This window comes from Rhodnius prolixus, unplaced genomic scaffold (genome assembly GCF_049639745.1).
Source record: "Rhodnius prolixus isolate KJV_2025 unplaced genomic scaffold, Rpr scaffold_2, whole genome shotgun sequence".
NCBI classification, from domain to species: Eukaryota; Metazoa; Arthropoda; class Insecta; order Hemiptera; family Reduviidae; genus Rhodnius; species Rhodnius prolixus.
This window is the reverse complement of record NW_027411592.1, coordinates 54325109-54351709: the sequence shown is the minus strand read 5'-3', so window position 1 is coordinate 54351709 and position 26601 is coordinate 54325109. Positions and strand designations below refer to the sequence as shown.

At 34.8% G+C, this 26601-nt stretch overlaps 1 protein-coding gene across 4 annotated transcripts in view; it reads left to right on the top strand.

Moving 5' to 3' along the window:
- Positions 1-26601, top strand: part of ftz-f1 (ftz transcription factor 1) — a 355962-nt gene that overhangs the window by 283313 nt on the left and 46048 nt on the right. For all 4 annotated transcript variants that reach the window (XM_074119982.1, XM_074119981.1, XM_074119984.1 and 1 more), the window contains one exon: positions 20211-20953. In XM_074119982.1, the coding sequence (XP_073976083.1) occupies positions 20211-20953 (743 nt within the window). The remainder of the gene's footprint in view (positions 1-20210; positions 20954-26601) is intronic.

Sequence of the window (26601 nt, the reverse complement as noted above, 5' to 3'; positions counted from 1 at the left end):
AAACACGTTTAAAGTAGGTGTACTAAACTGAAATATCCGTGACCTATGATCATTAAGTTGAATCAATATGTTGATGCGTTGATCGTCGTCAGTTTTGTGAAAATATTTGTTGAATTTCTCGGTCATTTTTTTGTTCTTCTAATTTTCTTTAAATTGAGGTCAACAAATTTGAAGCTGTAGAAGCGCACGATAAAATTAAATTCCTCCAATTTATTTGAAATTCTTTGACCCATTCAATAAGTGCTAAGGGCTATTATACCCTTTTTATAACCTTTTCCTTTGAACCTTACTTTTTCAATGAATTTAAAACCACCTGTATTAGATTTTTTGTTTAAAAAAAAAAGAAAAAAGTAATTAACTCCTATTTTTTACCTAATTAACAATTATCCATTATAGATATTTTATATTTCAAGGGTATGCCTTAATGGGTCTAGGCAGGACTTATCGATAACAACAACGACCTTCGTTCGCATTCCGAATTAAATTATTATTTTTTTACTTTATTTATTTATCAATGTAATTTATAACCCATTTCTTTTTTTTATAAAATATATTTTATTAGTATAGAGGGTTCAATAAGTCTGCCATTTACGACAGTACATTGAAAAGATCCAATGTGTAGTTTAAGAGATCGATTTGGGGGGGGGGGAATTTGATCTTCTGAGCTTTTTCGACCACGATGAATCCAACTTCAAGGCTTATACTCGTATATTACATATTAAGGTTTATTTTTATTATGTGAGTTGATATATGATAGTTGTTTCAACTCCCTTCCAAATTGGTCGCTTTAAATAGTTTTATATCAACCCTCTAAATATATCGTCCCAGAAGGCAACAGTATTTCTACCGCCATATTTCTTTCCAACTCGTGGAAGAAAGATATGTAAGACATTAAAGGAGTGATTCTAAAGGATTCAAATTAACGTCTTAAATGCATACGTATTGTGCAGCAAATTTTATAACCAAATTATGTGACTAGACTTAGAGAGTTCTACCATTTGGCCTTCACTAGTTTTTAGATCTTGCATTATTAGTTTTTGCACAGCATCAGTGTTTTCTGACACAACAACTGATTTTCGTCGGTGAATACGTTATACCAGTGTTTCACTGTGGCAAAGGATGGGCCTTTATCGCCAAAAGTGGAAGTAAGTTAATCGATTGCACTCCTGTTCTTGATAATCCACGTCGAAAGTCCGTAATAAATCATTGTACGAAAATTTTCACGAGTTAATTCCACTTTTTTTCGCTGAGACACAATTTTCAAGTGACTGTTTAAACAATACAAATCGCGCTCAAATAACAAAACGTTTTGAAAAAGGTTATGGTCAAAAATGTCGAAACTTTCAAGTGGAAACGTCAGATAGCACCTGAAAACACTCAGTGTTGCCAAGGCTCAAAATATAAGTAGTGCCCCTCGTATATACTAATTTTAGCTAGTACATATGTTACGCATATTTTTTTTTTTTTTTAATCTTTAACCCATAGATTATGGCTTTAATTATATTAAAATTAATCAAAAATCCAAAACAAAACTTAAAACTTAAACTATAGTTATACATTAAACTAAATGTACATGTAAAACCTGATATATTTTGATTTTTGCTTGGTAAGTGCCAAAAATAGTGACGCCATACTTTCGGTTAAAAATGTCATGGGTAAACGCTTTGCATGATAGCTCTCCAATTTCATTTTGACATCCTCCATTTATTTTAATAAATTATTTATTAGAATACAATTAATTGAATATACAAAATTAATGAATATTTAATCGGAATATTAATAGTTCTTTTTCTCCAGAAATAATATTTTCTAAGTAACTAAAACTTTGGATCTCCTTCATTATTCTCTTTTGATATCAAGAGATAGTTTAGTCTTCTAGACAAAAGAATAACCTTTAAGAATAACGAATAAATAACTTCAATAAATTGTTTAAAGTGAATAAAAATATTTGAAAATGTCACGACTAAAGAAGAAAAGAGAGGTTTGCCTGCATATTTTATGATTCAAAGGCGAGCAATGTGTATGACTAAAAATCTAAAAAAACGGTACCAAGTTAGTGCTTGCTTGATCTTTCATTTTTGTTGCATCCTTAACTTTATTGTATTCATTTAAGATAACAGAAATTAGCGATTATCTTATCCCGGTTTGATAAACTTTGATACTTTTCAAAATACTTCCATCTTCAGAGATTTCCATAGTTAATTCCTGTAGAGGAATTTGGTGTGAACACTTTAAATACTTAGTAGTCAGATTTGAGGACAAGACTTTGAAGATGTATGAAGTCCCAAAACCGGACGGAATTATGACAGATGAATTCGGATCCGGATGCGATCATATACAGAAAGTGGTTTAAAGGTTATTTTGGCCACATTCTTAATTGTTAATAGTTTCTTTTGCATTACTTTTTTTGTTTTAATATTAAAACACCACTTCGCACAAGGATTGGAAATTTTAACCGTCAATTATATCGTATTTCAGAGTAAAATTTGGACTAGGCAAAATAACATAATAAATTTTACAACATTTCTGCCCATATCAATACCAAATTACTAAAATTTAGTAGTCTAAATTGTGTGAAGATTTGATAGCTTTTATGGGAGTCCATGTTCTCTCTGCTGAATGGGTGTGAAATCAGTGTCCAAAATTGAAGAAAGAATCAAGTTAACCCACGCAGAAAATCTGATAAATTCTTTGAAGGCTATATTTGCTTGCAGGTTTTCTAAGTTTTCCACAATTATTGGTAACTAGTTTCTACATATTTTGTTTTTGCTGTGAAAATTTATTTTTATTTTTTGGATTCCACGGGGGAAAAAAGGGAGTTCCCGGATACGATTTCCTTCCACCTGCTTAATTAATTAGTGCAAATTATGCATGTATAAAATTGCAGGTGTACTTTGTTAGAATTGTAGAGGAGGTAATATTGTGGTATTAACGCTAGATTTCTTTTTCATATCTTCTTAGAACTGTTCAATATATTGTGTGGATGATGAGAGATCTTGTATTGAGTGACAGGTCGATAATGAAACGGTAAAATCATCCCCTGACTGGACAGATGATGACCTTGCTGTAAGTTCCCTTCAACTCACCCTAATCATCTTCTCTCTAGCTGGAGCCACCTCCTCCTCGCTCGATGGCAGATGATCGTCCATCGCTGAAAAGCGATATATTCCAGTTCTGCTCCCCATTCTTCGCTTAAATCACTACCCCATTTTTTTTTTATTTTATTGTGAATTTTTCTTTTTCTCTTTCCTTTCAACTTTTCTCATATATCTGAAGAGTTAAGCTGTCTTCAACTTTATAGCATTATGACAGATGCTTTGTTTTTCAAATTTTATCATTATAAAAAAAGTCTACAAATTATTTTCATCTATTTTGTCGTGAAGTTGAAAATCAAATTTAAATTGAATGAAATAGAGGATGCATTAAAACAATAAAACAGTTATGTGAAAATTTACAAGGAAATAAAGACTAAGATTTTCAATACGTTAAAAAAATAAATAAATAACATCAAAACTGCATTTCAATTATTAGCAGAAATATCTTTTTGTATCCCACGGGTCCACAAAAAAACGAATTGATTTTTAGTGATTCATTTTCTTCAACTGTCTCTCTTATTCTTACCATCTGCTCTCGGATCGAGTGTATTTTGGTCCAGTATGAACCGTAAATTGCAAAACAAGTGTTACAGACCAAAAAAAATTGTAATTTTTAAGCTCCCAAGAGCATTTATACTGTCCGGTATAAGGGTTGATCGTCAAAAACTTCAAAAACTGCACAAAAAAGCGAAACGTTGATAAAAAAAAAAAAACACCCATCTTTGACAATATTTTTTTTCTATTTTTCTATAAAAGATAAAATTCCCAAATTTTCTTGAAAATATAGGGCAAATCCTTCTTTATAACTGTAATTTTTTTTTGTAACAACCCAGATCTAATAGAGTTCGTGAAAATTGTTGTCGAAAATTGGGGGGAAAAAAGGCATTTTCAGAAAATGTTCTTGTTCTTCATCATCATCATCTTCTTCTTCTTCTTCATCTTCTTCTTCTTCTTCTTCTTCGTCATAAGACGATCAGTAAAAAGACACAAAATTCCTCGCCTCAATTATACTTTACTTGAATAGATTTTTCTCTGTTTGACCGCCCAAATTATCTTGCTTATATATAAATTTTTTGAAACCTTGCGCAAAAATATGAAATATTTTAAAAAAACTTGGCTTCTAAAACGTTCGACTTTTTTGGGGGTGACATAATGTTGAGTTTTCCGGGTCTGTTGAAAGTGTTGTAAAATGGAAGAACTCATGTGAACTTTTACGCCCACTCATTTCTTCCCCCATTTCTAGTTGAGGTGACATAAAACCGGTATTCAAATCTCTCCCAAATTTAAGAAGCTTTATTTCTTCCTTATTTAAAAAGAAAGAAAAAAAAAAAATCAAGTTTCTGTAGCCTTCAATTCTTTTATATATATATATATATATATATACACTGCTTTAAGTTTAAGACTACCTGTTATTTATATTAATTAATAAGTTTTAATCACTCAAAACCCTAATTACACCCACGGTAGGCATACGTATAATGGTGGTGCTTCAAAAGACGTGTATAAGATTGTAACAGGTGACGACGAATCATGGATAAATGCGTATGAGCCGGAAACTAGACAGCAGTCGACTGTATGGGTGTTTCAAGATGAACCAAATCCAACAAAAGTTGTTCGCGCTCGAAGCTCTTCGAAACAAATGGTCGCCTGTTTTTTCGGAAAAACTGGTCATGTGGCAACAGTGCCTTTAGAGCAGCGGTTCTCAACCTGTGGGTCGCGACCCCGGCGGGGGTCGAACGACCAAAACACAGGGGTCGCCTAAAGCCATCGGAAAATACATATTTCCGATGGCTTTAGCCGCTGAGAGGCCGCGCTACCGTCTGCAGCAGCGCAATTCAGCTGGAACGCACGCCGCTGTGGCCGTTAATGTTATTTATTGGAATTAGTAATAAATATTTCTCAATATATAATTTAAATATTGTTTTTGTGATTAATCACTACGTTTAAATTATTTTTGATTTGTAGCAATGAGAATTAATTGATATGCATTAATTTACATTCCGAATCATAACTGTAGCAAAATTACAGTTATGAAGTAGCCACCAAAATTATTCTTTGGTTTGGGGTCACCGCAACATGAGGAACTGTATTGCGGGGTCACGGCATTAGAAAGGTTGAGAACCACTGCTTTAGAGGAACGTAGAACGGTCAATTCTGAATGGTACACAACCATTTGTTTGCCGGAAGTCTTCGATGAAATAAGGAAAACAAACAAGCGCCGTCGGATCATTCTTCATCAAGACAATGCCAGCTGTCACACATCTCGTCTAACAACCGACTATTTGAGCACTCAAAAAATCGAATTAATAGGTCATCCGCCGTTCAGTCCTGATTTGGCATTAAATGACTTCTTTTATTTTCCGAACGTCAAGAATAAATTACGTGGACAAGATTTTCGTCGGCAGAAGAAGCCGTTGATGCACTCAAAAACCGTTTTTTGGAGGTGCCTAAAGCGGAATGATAAAATGCTTTGACAAGTGGTTCGAACGCATGCAGAAGTGTACGAGTATAGATCATAAAGGAGAATATTTTGAAAAACAAAGTCATTTTCAATGACAAATTACTGTTTTTTTATTATTACACTCAAAATATAAATAGTGCCCCTCGTATATTGAACTGTGTACTTCTGTTAACATATATTAGAGCTTCATTGTTGAAAAACAATGTTTGTGTTATTTATTCCAAAATATATCGAATATTCTCAAAAAATTGAGGTGGTCCTAAACTTTTGACCGGCAGTGTATATATTTCATGTTATTTTTGTATTTCAATCCATTAATGTAGTTGATAGTTATCAGATTTAAGTTTGTTTTAATATTTAACGCTGAAGTTGAAGTTAGTGCAGTAGTAATGCAATAGTTTTCTTTAAATAATGTAAATAATAAAATAACGTATCAACAAACTTCCATTTTTAAATTATTTATCTCTTAATTAAAGTTGCGTTTTGAAACCTTTTGTTTCAGTTCTGTGCGCAAAAAATTAATAGAAAATTAAATGTATTAAAATATACCTATTTATGTAATGAATATTTATGAAGCTTTGTATATTCTTACAGATTTTTTTGTTTTTATGGGAAGTATTAAATTATCTTTATGTTCTTGAAAAGAAAATATAAAGAAAATATAGAAAACTTTTCTTGATTGATAAATTCAGTTAGCAACTGTTTCCAGTAGGTCACAGTAATTTTGATCGCTTTCATTTTCCTAATATCTGATTGGTTAATATAGATAAATGACCCTTGCACTGTTCTCCTTCTCATTCTCTCTCTCTCTCTCATCCCTAAGAATTTTCTTACGCCCAGAGTTGGGACTTACTGCAATTTTCACAGATTTCACAGCTTCTCTTTTTGTTATAATTTTGTTTAATAATTAGGACGATAGGTTTGTGAATGCTTACCGATTGGATGGTAGAGATGATTTATAGAGGGAATGTTTTAGACTTTTGGCGTCCTTGTTTGTATCTCAGTATTACTATGGGGAACCTCAATAAAGTGGGGAAAAAGATAGTTGATTGGGGAAATTTTGGCGGAAGTTTTAGAAAACCCTCTGGTCACTGTGGGACCTAAGGAAGCCATTTAAAAGAAAAAAAAAAAATTAGGTATTAAGGATTTACAGTAAAGGCGGAGGAGGTAATTGGGTACATCCTTTAAGGAAGTTGTAGCCCTGTTAATTATTTCCGGCTTCAAACTGATAATCTACAGGACGCAGAATTCGCAATTCCGGCCTAGAATTTGAACATTAAATTTAGCCTAAAAAGAAGCTACATTATTTGAATTTAAAACTTAGAGAACAGCTTAATGAAAGTGGGTAAAGTAAAGTATTCGCCTATTTTTTCAGGCGGGGCTTATCGTCCAACTATCAATTAGGTGTCGTGGACGGAGGCGACTAGCGAACATACTTTACTCATAAATTTCTCATATTAAACCATTAAATAAAATCCAAGGCCTAGACCGGGGGAATCGAACCCACTAAACCAACAATACATCTTAGTATTGCGGGTCTAGCCTCTTAACCGCCTAACATACTTTACTATAAATTTCTCATATTTACCATTAAATAAAATCCAATGCCTAAGACCGGGAATCGAACCCACTAAACCAACAATACATCTTAGCATTGCGGGTCTCGTCTATAACCGCTCGGCTACCGTGGCGCCCCCGCTACGAAAGTGGGTAGTAGATTATTTTTTTTTTTTTTTATACGAAATAAAAGAGATTTTGTCTGCAATCCCTTTCTAATTTCACAATTTTAATTTGAATGGTCGCTCATCAATTTTTAAATGGATATATCTCGTTGCAGAATCCTTATTCATTTGAATGAGAAGATTTAGATTTACTTTATAGTATTATCTAATGCATATTATTTATTCACATATTAAAAGACATACAACTTTATCTTTTTTAAGAATTTATCTGAATTCATTTTTTTCATTAAAAATGGTACAGAATTTTAATTTTCATCTTTAAATATTTAAATTTATCAGCGTAGAAAACTTTTTATATGTGTTTTTTATTTAGTTATATATTTAACCAAACTTGGACTGAATGCACCTCAAGGACTATGTTGCAATCTGCCGTTAGTTGCAAGGGAGGGGGCTGCAGACATTGAATCTGAAAATAAAAGGTTTTAATTTGTGTTAATTAACTAAATAATTCATTTTCTTTAGATTTAATTCCTAAATTCACTGGATGCTGTTTTCTTTGTGTCAGATTAACGTAAATGTAGAATACTAATTTCTGATGATTGATTACTTCTGATAATGGGTGAGTGTCTGAAATCTGTCAGAGATGCAATAAACATGCGTGTTTTGTTCTTTTACCAGATAAAATCAATGAAATTCCATTAAAGTACAACTTGGACACAAGGGAAACGAAGCGGCAGGTTTATTGGCCAGAGAAGGCTCTGCAGGACACTTCGTTGGCCTGGAGCCCTATTTTGGTGTCTCCAAGTGTCTTAAGACCATTAAACTATGGGTGCAGACTTAGTCTCAGGAGTGGTGGCTTGCCACAAACTGGGCAGAAACAGGCGAAGGAGTTCATAAAGGGCTATTCGCAGAAAGGCTGACTGCAGAATTAATCCGTTAAGGCCGCGTGGGGCTATAAGGATAGGTAGGCCCTCTTAATTGTGGCCACTGCCGGCTCAGTTAACACTTGCATCGTACGGGCCTGCCAGATGAGACAGCCTTTGTAAGTACTGTCAGGAGGAGGAGGAGGAAACTGCACTGCACTGTGTTGTGTCAGTGTGAGGGACACGTGTGGCTAAGAATGTTACTTCTCGGGGAGGAAAAAACCAAGGCCTGTGAGCTTTACCCAGGAGTCGCTCTCCAGCATTAAGAGTCTGATTAAACGGACGGGTCTAGAGTTGGGGAGCCACAATAGATCCAAAGGAGTCGCCGTGGCGTAGGCCTTAAGGGCCGCCCTATTAGAATCTTATCTTATCTTAAAGTACAACTTTTATTAGCAACTTGAGCACAAATTACGAGGGTCGTTTGAAAAGTCCGTGCAAAGTCAGAGAGATAGCACAACTGGTGAGTATCGAGGTTATGTTTAGTTAGTAGCATCTCTTGGAAGAACACACACCAAGTTTCAGCCAGATCGGTCTATTTCTTTGTTTTTGGCATTCGTTTGAATCGAGGAAGTCGAGTGATTTTCAAATTTTCGAAATCGTGTGAAGTGTTGCAAGGACGGTTTGCAGCTGTTCCAGAAAAATCCGTAGGACTTGAAGCGTCGTTTCGTCACTGTGGTTGAAACATGGATACATCACTACACTCCTGAGACCAAAGAACAATCTAAACAATGGGTTACCAAGGGGGAATCTGCGCCAAAAAAGGCGAAGACTGTTCCTTCGGCCGGAAAGATTATGGCGACTGTCTTTTGGGATTCGCAAGGAATAATCCTCATCGACTATCTGGAAAAGGGTAAAAACTATTACAGGTACATATTATTCATCGTTTTTGGACCGTTTGAAAAACCGAGCTGCAAGAAAAACGCCCACGATTGGCCCACAAAAAAGTCCTTTTCCATCACAACAACGCACCAACTCACACCTCAGCAGTTGTGGTCGCAAAATTAATGGAAATAGGGTTCCAACTCGTTTCACATCCCCCCTATTCTCCAGACTTGGCTCCCTCGGACTACTATTTCTTCCCCAATATGAAGAAATGGCTGGCGGGAAAAAGATTTTATTCAAACGAGGAGGTGATTGCAGAAACGAATGGCTATTTTTCAGACTTGGACAAATTCTATTATTCGGAAGGGATCAACAAACTAGAGCAGCGTTGGACGAAGTGTATAAGCCTAAAAGGAGGCTATGTTGAAAAATAAAAAAGGTTTACCCCAAAAAATTAAGTAGTTTTTATTTTTGCACGGAATTTTCAAACGACCCTCGTATGTGTCTGTGTACCGCACAGGTATATAATGTGTCATCAGAGTGCTGAAGTATATTTTCTGTAGAGATTGAAATAATTTTCTCATTAAAAATTAAAAAACACAATTACGTAACGCTGTTGACATCAACAGTGCGATGGGAAACGGAGATATTATGGAATAGATTGTAGTTCAGTGTCCATCCGAGTTGTCATTTTTTTTTGTTTTTGTCATTATTCCAGTAGTTTTTTGTTTTATATTTTCGTGTTTTTGTGTGTTTGTGTGGCAATTGAACTATAGTGGTGGTAGAGGTGGTGGTCAATTTCCTGTTGTGTAATATTTCCCATCTTTTGTTCATTATGCTCGCCGGCCGGGTCGCAAGGCACACCCTAAAACACACTGAATACTAGAACTAGTAACTTCTCTATCTCACTTTATTTTATTGTTGCCCTTCTAGTTCTATTTATCCACTGGGTGAATTAGGTTTCATCTAAATCACATTTAGAACTTTGGTGGCGGGGGGGACAACGAAAATGGAAAACTCGAGATAGTTCTATTTGAGCACACAGCAAAAGAACTATTTAGTTGTGGAGAGAGAATCCCACAAAACTATTGCCAGAAATATGGTCAAAACTACCAAAAATGTTTTTCACTTTCACTTCCACTTCTTAGATACTATTCACAAACTATGTATCTGAAACTATCTTCAATAGTTTTCCTTAACCCCCTTGTAATTTTAGTTTAAGCTTGGTAGCAAAAGTTTATGAATAGATTTATGCAATACACAAATGTCCAAGATGAATCTCTAAAGTTTCGTCGTACCGTTATGGTAAAATCTGCTTTTAAACTCAAGCCAATTTTTCCTAACTTTATTATTTTCACTGTAAGTGAAAAAGTCGTCTTCACATTTTCCGAAAAATGGAAAATTTAGTTACACATTTAATTCGCAGTAATTCTATGTAGTTATTAAATCCATTGGGACTCAAGGAAATGGGGTTGTACAGAACTCAAATTACCCATTCTTCTCTTTGAAATCTTTCTAAAATCAATCCTTATGAAAAAAAAATAAATAAATAAATAAAGAATTCTAGTAAAAGTGATAAATAAACGATATTTAAAAAGATCAGCTGCAGTGATTTTTCCGAGAAACTGTTAGAAAATTTGGATGCATTCGTGAAATTTCAGTTCAAAGATTCTGGAGACAATAGGCTCAGCAGAATGGTTTTGTCACAATATAAAGTAATGCCTAATTTTTTTCAGGTGCGCTTTGATGTCCCTCTAATTGTCCTCTAATATACCACTTCTTAATGCTTAATTGGTCCTCTTTTACCGGTAAAAATTTTAGGAAATGATGGTCTACCTTTGGAGAAACCCTTTTTGAATGTAAAGGTGAAAAACCACCAGCTTTTTTTCCAGTGTTTAATTGAATCTTACCACTTATTCAGTGTGTTGCATTTGGTAAGGCTAAAATATCCACTTTTTCCTTATATCATAATTTTTACTTTACCTCCCTTTCGTTAATTAATAAAAACCCTCTGTCTACTCCATCCTCTTTTTTATTTCAAATAATTTTTAATATTAAAAAAAAAACCTAATAATTTGTCCGAGTCTGTTGATATTAATATTTTAGATTAAAAAAAACTAAGAAATTTAAATTATATTGCGCCATATCCTGGCAATTTTAAACAACTGTTGTATGTCATTCCAACAACATTCTATTGTTAAAGAGAGCAAACATTTCCATTTTTACGTGACGCGAATCCTAGAAGTGTATCTTTTTTTTGGTATCTAAAAGTTTGGTTGAACTAAAACTTCATCTTCTTTTCCTTTAAATAAATAAATTTGCCGTTACTCTTACTGGAGTAAGAAGGAGGTTAATTATCTTGTGGTTATAATTTTTTCTATTGGTAAAAGTTTTTTTTAACTAGTAATAATTAGGGCACCACAGTAGCTGAACGGTTAAGAGACTAGACCCGCAATGCAAAGATGTATTGTTGGTTTAGTGGGTTCGATTCCCCCGGTCTAGGCCTTGGATTTTATTTAATGGTTAATATGAGAAATTTATAGTAAAATATGTTTGTTAGTCGCCTCTATCCACATCTAATTTGGTGTTTGGACTTAAAGCACGCCTGAAAAATTAGGTATTACCTTTAATCATCTTCTATTACCCATGCATTTATTATTATTATTAAAATATTTAGATCAAAACCTGTAGACGCAAGTAATTTCTGTTTAGATCTTTACATTTCCATGTTGTCTATCTACAGATTCACAGTATTTTGACCATAGTTGCTCTACTATCCGTGTTTTCACTATGGTGCTGAAGAAGTAGGCAGTGCAAGATAAAAACGTTGACTAATGATCCTACCAGTCCATCGTTTACCTAGCTCAACTTTCCTCTAGGAGGAAAATGATAGTAGCTATTTCTATTGTCGAGCCAACATTAATATGAACGAATATAATGCCTAGTTATTTCGATAAGATGTCAATGACAGCCGTTACGTCATTTATGATCTACTGAGCAAACTACCTTGTAATAATTATTGTTACCTTTATTTATAACAAATTTTTCTTATAATTCGAATTTAAAAGGGAACAGGCTATACACTAATAAAGACATTCTACTCTACCAAATAATTAATATTTTCATCTGAATACTAACTAAACACATTCATTACCATTTTATGGACGTAAATGTGCTAACTGTGCAAACAAAGTAAATGTAAACACTTAGTTCAGAATTGTTCCCTTGGCAGTTAGAGGGCATTTCTTTTCTATTGTTTTTAAACATGTGAAAAATTGAATTAAAATTTGACTATAAATTGTCGTGGAGTCTTTATAGTTTTTAGATTTTTCTTCTTTTTTTATTTTAAAGTCAATTTATTGAAAGATGGAAATTTAGCTTATAGATGAATTAGTCTTAAGGGTATTTCATGCGAGTGAGGGGAACTACTTTGGTTGCCATTGGTCAATTCACATCAAAATGTCTCTAAATGTAAATGTCTGTCGTCTCTTTTTCTTTTTGTGCCTCATAGACCTTTTTCCACTCAAATTGCTTCGAAACTTAGTAGCAGCAAATGCTGACACCAAATCGATAATCTTAAAAGCCTAAAATTGGATAATTTTAATTGCTTATTTATTAAAAAAATTTTTTTTTGTTTTCACTTTCTCTCGTTTCATCGTATATCCGGCTCGTTTCATCGTATATCCGGCTAAGTAAATGTACTACATCAATGACAATACTAGAACAAAAAGTAAAAGTAAATATCCCCATAAAAAATATATGTGAATTTATTTAAATATTTATATATTTTTTATAGCTTTTTACATACGTCATTATTTTAATGTTTTTTAAAGATTTTATGATAATACGATTCTAACTAAAAACAATTATACTACAACAAAAATGAACTGCAGTTATTTTTTATTTATAATTTTTTGACATTAAAAAATATTTGAGCTAACTTGATTACTAAAAATACGTAAGCAAGCCAAGCAATTTATTTACTTGAAGCAGAGTTAAATGGTACTAATTATTTGTCTTATTATGAGTTAATTGCATTTTCTTAGTAGCCCATATTTTCAATATTTAGTTTAATTAAAGAAAAGTGCAGTTTGAGCGTAATTGCTTTTGTTAACCAGGAGTTAGGGCGGGCCACAAAACTTTAGGCACCCCCCCAACGTTAATGTAATAATTTTTTTTATTTTTAATTAGCCTATAATTAAAACCATTATTTAAACCCAATGTATCCAAAAAAATTTATGCTGTGAAATCTTTTCTACGATTCAGGGTAACTTCCGCTCTGTATGGTTTCAGATCTTATTTAGTTTATATTATAAACATATCCATGTACCTTCCTCAAAAAAAATTTTTTTTTTTTAATTAATTTTATTTAAGTTAAAATCGCAAGCTCTTAAGAATGATAGCGAAGTTTGCGTGTCCAAATGTTATAATAATTAAATGTTTGTCACGGTTGCCGAACTGAAAGTGTTTTTGTCAGTCTCCCTCTTAGCTACGAAACTATGTCAAGGTACTATGACTGTTGGTGACGACACAAGTTGGTCACCAGAAACTGACAAGACGAGTCAAACAAAAAATTTTGTAAAAGAAAAAGGTAAATACTGTTAATTCTATTGGTTTTTGGAACCTCTTTTTTTTTTTATCGATTAAAATTTAAAGGGCATAAATATATCGATGTATCAAATATCGATGACTTTTGCGATGTTTCTGGTTTCATTTGAGCTAAATGTTAAATCTATCATCTAAATTAGTGTTTATAACTTAAGACAATTTTTAAAAAGTCTTGGTTAATGATGTTTTCTCAGACGGGCAAAGATGGTCCATACTTTTCAACCATCTATTAAGTGAAAATTAGTTATAGACTAAATCTCACAATAGTTTCTAGACTAGCGATCAATATTTTGCTTCCAAATCATTGCAGCTTTTTCAGCCGGTCATCATCAATCGAACTCAGCGATGGAAAAAAAAATTTAAAAAAGTTATTTTTGTATTCCGTGGTGGCACCTAAATAATCAAATAGAATTTTCTACATTTACGCTGACTATATACACTGTACCAGACACCACGATAGCCGAGCGGTTAAGAGACCTAGACCCGCAATGCTAAGATGTATTGTTGGTTTAGCGGGTTAGATTCCCCTCGGTCTAGGTTTTGGATTTTATTTAATGGTTAATATGAGAAATTTATAGTAAAGTATGTTAGGCGCTTAACAGACTAGACCCGCAATGCTAAGATGTATTGTTGGTTTAGTGGGTTCGATTCCCTTGTTCTAGTCTAGACCTTGGATTTTATTTAATGGTTTAATAAGAGAAATTTATAGTAAAGTATGTTTGCTAGTCGCCTCCGTCCACGGCACCTAATTGGTAGTTGAACGTAACGCCCGCCTGAAAAAAATAGACAATTACTTTACTTTATGCACTGAACCAGATATGCGCTGGCATATTTACATAGTGTGTAAGAACCAATTTATACCACTTTTTCATACCCAAATAACCGTAAACGTGCGCTTAGTTTAAAAAAATAATAAAATAAGTTGGAACTATTTTCGAAAAAATGCTAAAAATCTGAAAAATCTATTAAATAAAGAGGTTGATTTGTCTAATAGCTTAATTTTTTTGGTTCCGTGGTGGTATCTAAATGTCAAATTAGAACGTTTAGCTGCATTTATTTTTTGAGTTAGTTCGTAGAGGCTGTATAAACGTCATTTAAACCACTTTTACGTACCCAAGTAGCTTCAAACCTACATTTCAGCTGATAATTCTAAACAGGAAATCGCCACGATCCCAATTCTCCTCTAAAGAGGAAGCTCCAAAAGATTTTCTTAACTTCCTTTTGAAAACCTGATTTTTAGGATATTTGTTTTTCCTTTTGATAAAAAAAAAAAATTTGAGTAAGTTTTGTGTTGTCCTTTTAAGTTCTTGCTTGTTAACTCTTGCAAAAGAGAACTCTAGCCAGTGCAGCAAATCTACACATGTCCCCCCCACCACTGGTGTACGGTTGATTAATGACAGCAGAAATACAATTGAAACAATGCAATCCAGGGGTGACTGACTACCTCAGATAGTTCTTGCAAATCATCAAGTCAACAGAGCTGATCATTTTGTAAACATCTTTTCAAAAGCGGCTACTCAGATGCATATCTATTGTTGGCAATCACGATATTGGCCAGCTAAATAGAAGACGTTTTCAATTGTGAGAGTATCATTTCCAAACAGGCTCGGCGAGAAAATTTCTCTTATTTCTCGTAGCAAGTGTGTTTTTAGTTTTCTCTTACTAGTAAAACAATGAATATAATCTAGATAATCTATAGGAATGAATAATTTCTTTTTCTTTATATATTTTTTTTTAATTTTAATAAAGGGGCTCCTATTACCATTGAAATGAGCAATAAAATATCCACGGGTAATTAAATCCTGAGCTCCTACTGTTCTCTGCTCACACTCTGCCCTAGCAGCTAGAACATCCTGAAGAGATGAAACATACACTCACACACGCACATACATTACGAAGAATTGTCTTATTTACATACATAATCCCACTATTGTTCTAACCAGCTAATTTGCGGCTATTTGTCGGCTAAACACTATAGTTCCTATTTATTTTTCTCTATAATTTTGTATTTTAGTTATTTATTTCTTTATTTTATTCAAATTATTTACAGACACGTATTTTTTTTTTCTCTCACCGACTATAAGAGGAAGTACAGAACGTGATAAAAAATAAAATGCCACTGCCATATTTATAATAAAGTTGCAATAAAAAAAACAGTACAGTCCAATCATTTTTAAATATTTATTTGAATGAAATATACAAAACTGTTTCGACTGGTACATTATATCCCTCCTGGGGAAGTAAGTGCACTATTATGCACTTTGTACTGCAAGTTGTACTGCATTATTTAACTAAAGCACAATACTTTCAAAACTTTCCAACAATCAATATGATTTCACGTGGTACAAGATCTTGTTTGCCTAGACGGAAAACAGCTGATCAATTATGACGTTTCTATAACCGACATACCTTGATGACGTTGGCGTGACTCCTTAATTCGGTTTAACAATTTTTTACTTGCTCCAAAAAACATTAATTTAATGAATCCACTTTATTATTAATTACTTTTAAATGAAGCAATAAAAAAAATAACTTGCACCAGAAATAGGGAAAATTTTACAACCCTATATTGAAATTTTATGCCATACCTCGGTAAGTTATATCGTTTTGGTTTCACTGTATTGTTGCGACTAAAACGAATGCGTTGGTTTTATTTATCGTATTAAATTTTTCTTTATTTCTGACTTGTTTGACACTAAAAGTAAAGTAATTCCTATTTATTTCAGGCTACCAAATTTGTAACTACTAAATTAGGTATCGTGAACATACTTTACTATAAAGTTCTCTTATAAACCAGTAAATAAAATCCAAGGCCTAGACCACTAAACCAACAATACATCTTAGCATTGCGGGTCTAGTCTCTAACCGCCTAACATACTTTACTGTAAATTTCTCATATTAACCATTAAATAAAAATCCAAAGCCTAGACCAGGGTAATCAAACCCACTAAACCAACAATACATCTTAGCATTACGGGTCTAGTCTCTAACCGCCTAACATACTTTACTATAAATTTCTCATATTAACCATTAAATAAAAATCCAAAGCCTAGATTAGGGGAATCAAACCCACTAAACCAACAATACATCTTAGCATTGCGGGTCTAGTCTCTTAACCGCCTAACATACTTTACTATAAATTTCTCATATTAACCATTAAATAAAAATCCAAAGCCTAGACCAGGGTAATCAAACCCACTAAACCAACAATACATCTTAGCATTGCGGGTCTAGTCTCTTAACCATTCGGCTACCATGTCAGGCGCCTTGGAACTTGTTTTCAAGTTTTTCATCCATCTTTCAAAGTTGTTGTAAAGAATTTGACTTCTACACTTGTAGAGCTTCAGTTCACACCCCCTTACACTTGCTTATTTATTTGCTCACACAAAACTGTAGGGTCTGTGTGGTAGAAGATGTGGGTTAATATCTTTGGGGTTTCTGTAACCACAGGTAATCTTCAGCCACATACGCACATTATTGCTTAGGATCTTCTAGGTTGCATTTGTCTCTCTAAACACGAATAATAGTAAGTTGGTTGATAATTGATCTTTGCTATCCCAAATATCTTATTAACCAGAATACCTTCTGTGTAACCATATTACTCAATTATTACGAATAAAAATTATTGATTCAATAAGAATACAATTTAGTTCATGAGTTAGAATAATATATATACATTTTTGTTTTTTTTTAACATTTATTTTAAAATAAATTTGTCAAATAAGTATATAAATATTGGTAACATGTGACATGTTTAAATAGAACGCTGATTGGGTGACCTACTGCACTTACTGATAACTTAGCATTTCTTATCATATTACGGCACCTTTTACTGTAACTTTATAGCGTTTCCATTAAGATACATTATTCATTACTTTTAGAATATATTATGTAGCTACTGCCTTTTTTGTAATTTTTTCTTTACTTTTGCTTTTATTTCACATTTGGACTGATTTTTTTTTTTTTTTTTTAGATGAGAACACTAGTTTTTCACGTGATCTCGATTACTGTAACAAAGTCATCGATAAATCGTACTAAGACGGAACAGCGATTAGTTGTACGATTTCTTAGACTACGTGACTCCCCCCCTGATAAAGTAAGCATTTTTGGCTGATTCGTTGGAATTTCTAGCAAAAATCAAACAATACTTCAAATCCATTACATCAATCACTCATCACTTCTTGCGGTTGGGGAGAATCAGTGAATGACGTGTTAAGAAATAATCAAAACTGAATCTGCGCTGGCTTAAAACCAGTGAAAGACATCTTTCCAAGTGATGAACTCTGTTTTTTTTTTTTTACCTCAAGAGAACATAGTTTGCACTGTAATTAAGAGATCGATTTTTCATAGTAATTTGTGGTCTAAGGAGAAGAAAGATTATCTAATTTCAGTCATAATAAACATCTATATTAAAACAAAAATGAAAAAAATTTATGACTGAAATTGGCTATAGTCTTATTTCCTAGCGCCAACACGCTGATTGTAGTACAAAATAAAAAGAAAAATTTTAATCCTTTAATATTCAGGGATTTTTTTGGAGGAAGTTGATCTTAGGATTTAACAGGCCTGACGAAATAAGAGCTGTTGAGTCTCTCCGCTTCCTTTAATAAGGAATATGTTGAAGAAGAAGGTCTCCTTGTGCGCCTGCATGGTGTACCGTGGTGCGAATGGTGTGTTGGTGTCCGGGGTGATATTGATTAGCAGGATGTCCTTGACTAGCGCCCTCACCAGTCTGACACCCTACACCACCCTTTTCTCTGATCCTACTACCCTTGCCCTAGACCTTCAACCTCCTTCACTCTAGTTATATAGGGTCAATGACATCATCTCCTTCCATTTTCCAACACCTTCATAGCCTAACCTCCCTTTCCATTGGCTATATTTTGTTTATTACTCATTATCTCCATCCACCTTATTTTCTTTTAATACTTTGCTTTTAGAAAATTAAATTAGATCTTATTTTACAATTACTAACATCATATTGAAGGCTGGTCTGGGACTGTCTGGGTGCCCTGAAGGAAATTAGTGACCAAAATAAGGTCTTTCTGGTTTGGGTACCTGGTCATTCAGGATATAAAGGAAACGAAGTGGCAGATTTATTGGCCCGGGAAGGCTCTGCGGGACACTTCGTTGGCCCGGAGCCCTGTTTTGGGGTTTCGAAGTGTGTCAAGACTGCGGCCATTAATTTGTGGGTGCAGAGTAGGTCTCAGGAGTGGTGGCTCGCCACCACTGGACAGAGACAGGCGAAGGAGTTTATAAAAGGCTATTCGCCGAGGCTGACTGCAGAATTAATCCGTCAAGGCCGTGGGGCTATCAGGATGATTGTAGGCCTATTAACTGGCCACTGCAGACTCAGAAAACACATGCATCGCATGGGCCTGGCAGATGACAGCCTTTGTAGGTTCTGCCAGGAAGAAGAGGAAACTGCACTGCACGTGTTGTGTCAGTGTGAGGGGCTTGTATGGCTAAGGATGTTACTTCTCGGGGAGGAAAAACCAAGGCCTGAGAGCTTTACCCAGGAGTCACTCTCCAGAATTAAGAGTCTAATTAAACGGACGGGTCTGGAGGGCGAGCTCTAAAAGTCGGGGAGCCACAATAGATCCAAAGGGGTCGCAGTGGCGTAGGCCTTGTGGCCGCCCTTATTTAATCTTATCTTATCTTAACATCATATTGACTTTTTACTCAATTTTTCTTTATTAAGACAACATATAGATGGTATGGTCAGCTATATTGAGGGAGGCCATGACTTGTAAGTTCTTTTAAGGTTCCTGTAGGTAACATTTCTTGCTTGCACTTAGCATTTTATCATCCCTGGAAATGTGCAGAGTATTGTCGCAAATGAGTACCATCAGATGAGCTGGAGTCTGCCTAAGGGTAGCCTAAACCTAATTAAAATACTTCAATGACCTCTATCCCAGTTGGGGACACCCGTTTTCTTGAAGAAGTGGCTAATCGGTGGGAGTGAGCTGTGGGATTGATGGTACTAGAAATAACTCCTCCAAAATGTGAAAAAAAGACAGCAAATATCCTTCCCATCTTACAATGTGGTAAAGAGCAAGAAGAAGCTATGGCCAACTGAGGTGTAATGGTAGGATGTACATCCAAATCATTCCAGGCTTAATTCTCTAAGAAAGGCTAAGAGATCGACGTAGTTCTAAAGAGAATATTTCCATCTACAATGCAAGTTAAGTACTCGGTCTTCTGTAAACCTCTAAGGACAATCTTGCAGACCATCCGGAGGATGTGTTAGCTTCCTCCACTTCGTCACATTTACAGAATCGCATTCTTCTTACTAACTTCTTCACGGATTAGATTTCCCACACTAGCCTTAGTCCACTTCAGTCTCATGCAGGGCGAAACTCCCTGCTACTTCTTCTTTTATTAGCAGAACTTGAAAAATCTCTTTGATAGATGTTTTTTAAGGACAAAGGACCCTCTAGTCAGTTGTGTCCCTTCTAAAATGGTAAAATATGGTAGCACTCAAACTGGAGTTAAATTTAATGGTTTTTAATTGCAATGAGAAGCTAATTTGATGCTGCATTTAAAATTTATTCAATAATTTTGTTTTAATACTTATTTAATTGTTGCTACAAGAAGATGGTTTCTTTTTCTGTTGCAGCTGTTCGAGCGGATAGGATGCGAGGCGGAAGGAATAAATTTGGTCCAATGTACAAGAGGGATCGAGCGCGGAAACTGCAAATAATGCGCCAAAGGCAAATGGCGGTGCAAACATTAAGGAATTCAGGTTATTCAGCGGTGGCCACAACAGCTGGTCTCGGCGATAGTGTAGCTCTTTACCAAGGCGCCTCCAATTTCATGCACATAAAGCAAGAAATACAAATACCCCAAGTATCTTCATTAACCTCATCCCCGGATAGTTCACCATCACCGATAACAACGGTTGGCTTAGGCCAGGGAAACATATGTCCGGTATTACCGACAACGGTAGCAAATCCAACCTCGCAAGCTGGCGGTCCAGCGGCGTTACAATTGGCCGGCCAAGAGCAAAGGGTAGGCGGTGGTGCGACACCGCAAGCGACACATCCGCAGGTGTTCTCTAATGATAAACTGTGGACGGCCGCCTCACCACCGCCTACCAAGAACTTCCAATATGAAGGTTCGTCACAATCGGGCGGTACAACACCCACCACTGGTGGTACCAAAGTGTCGCCAATGATCAGGGATTTTGTGCAAGCAATAGACGATCCAGAGTGGCAAAATTCATTGTACAGTCTTCTCCAAAACCAGACTTACAACCAGTGTGAAGTGGACCTTTTTGAACTTATGTGCAAAGTGTTAGATCAGAACCTATTCTCCCAAGTTGATTGGGCAAGGAATTCCATATTCTTCAAGGATCTCAAGGTATTTATTAGTTATTTTATTTTATTTTTTAAACCTAATTTTATAGTTTCATGCATGTCACTTCTTGTTACCATCCCATACTTTGGCTATGGTGACCTTGTAAGCAATCTTTCGGGGATTTACATTACAAAAAAAAAAAAGACTGTTATTGAAGGCCTAGAATTGATATTGCTGCGGTCACTTTTGGATAGGGAGGTCTCTGGGTGATGGTTGCTTCTTGGGAATATAGACTATCTTTCTGGCTGACCTCCCATATTGCCGTATTTAGGATAAGAACAATATAAATTTAAAAGGGGTTGGACGTGATGAGAGCACTTTCATTTCTGGGTTGGAGCAATCATCCTCCATGCATGATTTCCAAGCCATGTAGGTGGAGGTTCCATCTCTTTTGAGGAGCTACTTTGGCTCGCCTCTTTAAGCGCCTCCTCGACGAGCCGGCTTTGCACCAAGCTGGTTTAACCACTCTTAGCTTCTAGATAGTGACAGTCTCATGCTCAAGATTTCAGTAGGTTATCCAGCAGCCAAAGATCGTGGCCTAATGAGACCACGAGGTAGAGTCTTGTTGCTTTTACCCCGTTATTGTTCGGATTGCATTTTGATTTGGCGTGATCAGTTGAATGGATTTATTTCTGGAATGCGTGTTCTATTTTGGATAGCCATTTGCGGGTTAGTTTGGATTCTTCTATACTTTAGTCAATATAATCAATAGTTTAGTAGATGCATGCATTTTTTTTTTTAGTATTATTTCTTTTTGTACCATATTTCCAACTGATATGAGTCAAAGCACATACAATTCGACGAAACAGTTCATTCCAAATTTTTAACCGTATTGTGAATAAAGGGCAGCAGGCGTTGGGGCCTACTAAACCAGCATTGTACTTCAGTATTGAAGGCGTGCATAACTTCTTAATCTCGCAACCAAATGCCGGACGTAATAAAACTTTGTTATCTTCCTGTAATAATTATTATTTCGATTTTGTTATAAAATAAAATTAATAATAATCTGCGATATTTAATAATTTAAATTATTAAATAAAAATGTGCATACATTTGGCAGCCTGCCTATTACTTAGGAGTAGGTATTTTTCTCACCACGTGCCACCACACTAGTTAGTTGTCTCTCGATTCTTTTGGTGCCACTACGTCATACTTGCCTAATATATATGTATACTTGCACACATACAAAACTTGTTGGTATTGCCACGAATTTCGTACAAACCCCCCACCCCCTCCGCTGGATCTCTTGCCAAACACTACCTCCCTCTCACCACAATTTGGTATATATATTTCTCCACCGTTCTCCCCTCTCTACTCTCTCAAAAATTTTCATTCCTGCCACTATTTCCATTATTTCTAAAGTAAAAAAAAAAGATGTCTATCTATTGTTTTCTAGTTTTCTCAATGCCATTCACAATCAATTATTGCCTAAAAAAAAATATATATATATATATAATTGACTTTAGTATAACCTGCTAATATATTTTTTTTCTTTTAATTTTTTAAATTATCACTATTAATTATGGGCTATTAATTGGTCTAGTGGTCATGAGTGTGGCTTTGTGTGCCGGAGATCGCCAGTTCGAATCCCATGTGTAGCTACTTTTTTATTTGTTAGAAAAAAATTGTTTACTGTGAAGTATGGAGTTTCCGCCCCTGTCCAAGACACCTAATTGGTAGTTGGACGTTAAGCCCCGCCTGAAAAAAAAATAGGCGTTTACTTTACTTTGACCTATCACAGTTAATTTATTTAAAAAAAATTGTTTTGTGGACACTCACACGACTTTCTTTTACTGTAATGCTAAATCTTTTTGTTTTTAGTAGAAGTAAAGTAATCGCCTAATTTTTCAGGCGGGGTTTAACGTCCAATTACCAATTAGGTGTCGTGGACGGAGGCGACCAACAAGCATACTTTACTGTAAATTTCTTGTATTAACCATTAAATAAAATCCAAGACCTAGACCGGGGGAATCGAACCCACTTAACCAACAATACATCTTAGCATTGCGGGTCTAGTCTCTTAACTGCCTAACATACTTTACTGTAAATTCCTTTTATTAACCATTAAATAAAATCTAAGGCCTAAGACCGGGAATCGAACCCACTAAACCAACAATACATCTTAGCATTGCGGGTCTAGTCTCTTAACCGCCTAACATACTTTACTGTAAATTCCTTTTATTAACCATTAAATAAAATCTAAGGCCTAAGACCGGGAATCGAACACAGTACCACAATACATATTAGCTTTGCAGGTCTCGAAATCTTTTTGTTTTTATAAATTTCGAAATGATAGTTTACTTTAATAAAGTTTCATGATGATAAAAAGAACTTTTAAAGGAAAGCATGACGTCCTAGAACTATTTCATGACAAGAATGGCCAACAGATCTTATAACCCAGGGCCTTAAGGAATTCTTTGCTGTTAGTTAACGGATGCTAATCAAGAAATCGTTTATCTTCGAAGAGATTCTTACTTCTGGACAAGTGATTTCTACCTTTAAACACAGAGAATTTTAGCTACATATTTAATTCTCTTCAGTATTTAAAAAGGTGGTACTATCGTACATTTAGTTAGATGATACTTTAGAGAGTCTACTCCCTTCCACTGCGTACAAATTTCCCAAAAAAAAGAAAAATTTAAAGCGTTCAACTCCGATGAATCGATATTAAAAAATTGGCCACGATTACTGTACAGTTCCTCTTTACTCTAGTCGCAATTTAATTGGTCAAATATTCTTCAAATGCAAGTCGTTTTAAGACGCAGTTTTTTTGTTTGTAAGGTTAAAAGTTCAAAAAATAAAAGATGATTAAAATAATTCTCTAATATCCAAATTACATTTCTTATATTTTATTTTAGTTTTTCGTAATAGAATCTTTTTCTTTATAAAATTTATTTTTAAGAAATGAATAAATAAAATAAATTATATACTTCATGTAGATTAACTTATAATAAATTATAGGTATATATGCCATTACATGGAATGATAGAAGTATAACCTTGAAATTTTAAGTAAGTTACAATCACATACTTACACACAAACCTCCTCTTAGTGGTGCACACATCGTGTGTGTGTACCTTACACATGGAAGCAAAAACACAATTTATGTATGGCACACATTTTAATGTTTATGTATGAACATGTTGTAACATGTCTACTATATAGCCTTATTTTATTATTCCCTTCTTACGATATCTTGAATTTGAAGAAACACTAGTTTTCTACTAGTTTTGTTGATGGCCGATTTGTGTTATATTTATTCTTGAAGGTTAAATTTGAAAATTATTCCTTAGAGAAACATTATTATAATTTGGTTTTCTTATTATGTTTCAATTGTTCTGCAAGGTGGTTTTGATGTTACGATCGTAGATATTTTGATTTTTAGTATAGAATTAGCGGTTTCATTTTTGCTTTTTTTTTGAACTGTTGTTCTCTCGTTTGGTCATCACAGTTCGTACAGATTCTTCATTTTGAGGCCTCCTTATTTGGATATAAACACAATATGTTCTCCTATTTTAAATGCTTCATTCCTTGAATATTTTGTCTATCCCATCAAAAATGTGTTTATCAATTAGTAAATAAAAATGAGAAATTGTAGATATATTTATGTAGATTTAGCCTGCAAAATTTCGTTATTGTTTATTGTTACACGATAACAATAGATGGCAGTCATTGAGGGGAGAATACATTGTTGTGTAAGAATCCTTCCCGCAATTTTTTGTTTTTTGTTTGTGTGTGTGTGTGTGTGTGTATGTGTCCCCTCCCGCCAAAAATCGCAACTAGGTTAATATGTCTCGGTCGTGTTGGCTAGTCGCGGAATCCCCTACCATAAATTTTATTACATATTTTACCATCGCCTTGTGGAAGTAGGCTCTCTTTTGGAATGGATGGAGAAGAGAAGCTGCGAAATCGAAAGTGTGTATCTTCCCCCACCATCTTTCTCCAGAAGTTCTCTTTCCTTACTACAACAGTGTTACCAACTTTTACTTTTGTTTTGTTCTTTATTACAAAACTATGTATGAGTGCTCTTATTTGTAATATTTATCTTTTTGTTTTCATTCATTTATTTATTCAATCCAATTCTTCGCAGTTTCCATTCTTGTTTTTCAAATCTCGCCATTTATGAATTTAACGTATGCATCACTGACTCTACTACCCTCAGAGGAACAGGACCGGCTAAATTTCGTGGACGGTCATTTAGTACAAATCATAAATCCCTTTATTCTTGTTAATGTTAACTTAACTCAAATAAAATATACAGTAATATATATCGATAAACTAATCGCAAATACAACATCGAATTTTAGTTCTTGTCTGAAACGTAAACTCGAAGTTGGTTGGGCCCTGGGTAAATGTGCGAAAATTACGACAGACAGACAGACAAGGAGGTAATGTTTGGAGACCGTAGTGGAAACTATTACCTTTGGCAAAAACATACACTTGTCACGTATGAATCACACAAAACGCAATAGGCTCTGCTAACTGGTATATATTTTACATATATACATTCGCACATTCATGTAAAACGTTCATGCTACCTTCACTAAATAATAAGTTTACCAATCAAACTTATATTGTATACATTATTATTTGAAATTAGAATGGGTGGGAGAATTAAAGGGATCGATGAAAATGCAGTAACTAAAAGTAATAAGAAATAGTAATAATAAAATAAAACGCAGATTAGCATAGGTTATTATAAACAAAATAAGGTATAAGTGTGAATGATGAAGGAATTTCTTTAAGATAGACGACATAGAACACTTATGCCCGGAAAATTGTTGAAGGACGTGGAAATTCTAGAAAGCTGGGTTTGGTGAATGCAGTTGTTGGTGGACTGTGCGTGACCAACACGATTAGTAAAGGGGGAGAGCCCATCATCTCCCCCAATGGTCCGGGTCAGCCGATTGCGCTACTGTTCTCTCTGGTTGCGTAATGTTGTGGCCTTGTCCGTGAATAAGATGGACGTAGTATTTCTGTTAAAAGAGAGTACTGTTGATGGCGTACGTAGGTGTACTTTCTTGATGTACAAATTGTTCCTAGTTGGTGGCTAGTTCTGTTCCTAGTTTGTGACTTCTTTCTGGTAGAATACTGTTGCTGTCATATGTGTACTTTCTTGCTGTACAATTTGTTCCTAGTTTGTGGCTACTTCTGTTCCCAGATTGTGGATCATCTGTTTCTTGTATGTGACTATTTCTGTTCCTAGTTTGTGGCTACTCCTGTTCCTAGTTTGTGGCTACTTCTGTACCTACTTTATGCCTTCTTCTAAGTTCTGTTGCTAGTTTGTGACTACTTTCTGGTAGACTACTGCTGCTGGCATATGTGTACTTACTTGCTGTACAATTTGTTCCTAGTTTGTGGCTACTTCTGTTCCAGTTTGTGGATACTTCTGTTTCTTGTATGTGACTATTTCTGTTCCTAGTTTGTGGCTACTCCTGTTCCTAGTTTGTGGCTACTTCTGTTCCTACTTTATGCCTTCTTCTAAGTTCTGTTGCTAGTTTGTGACTACTTTCTGGTAGACTACTGCTGCTGGCATATGTGCGCTTTCTTGCTGTACAATTTGTTCCTAGTTGGTGGTTACTTCTGTTCCCAGATAGTGGATACTTCTGTTTCTAGTATGTGGCTACTTCTGTTCCTAGTATGTGACTATT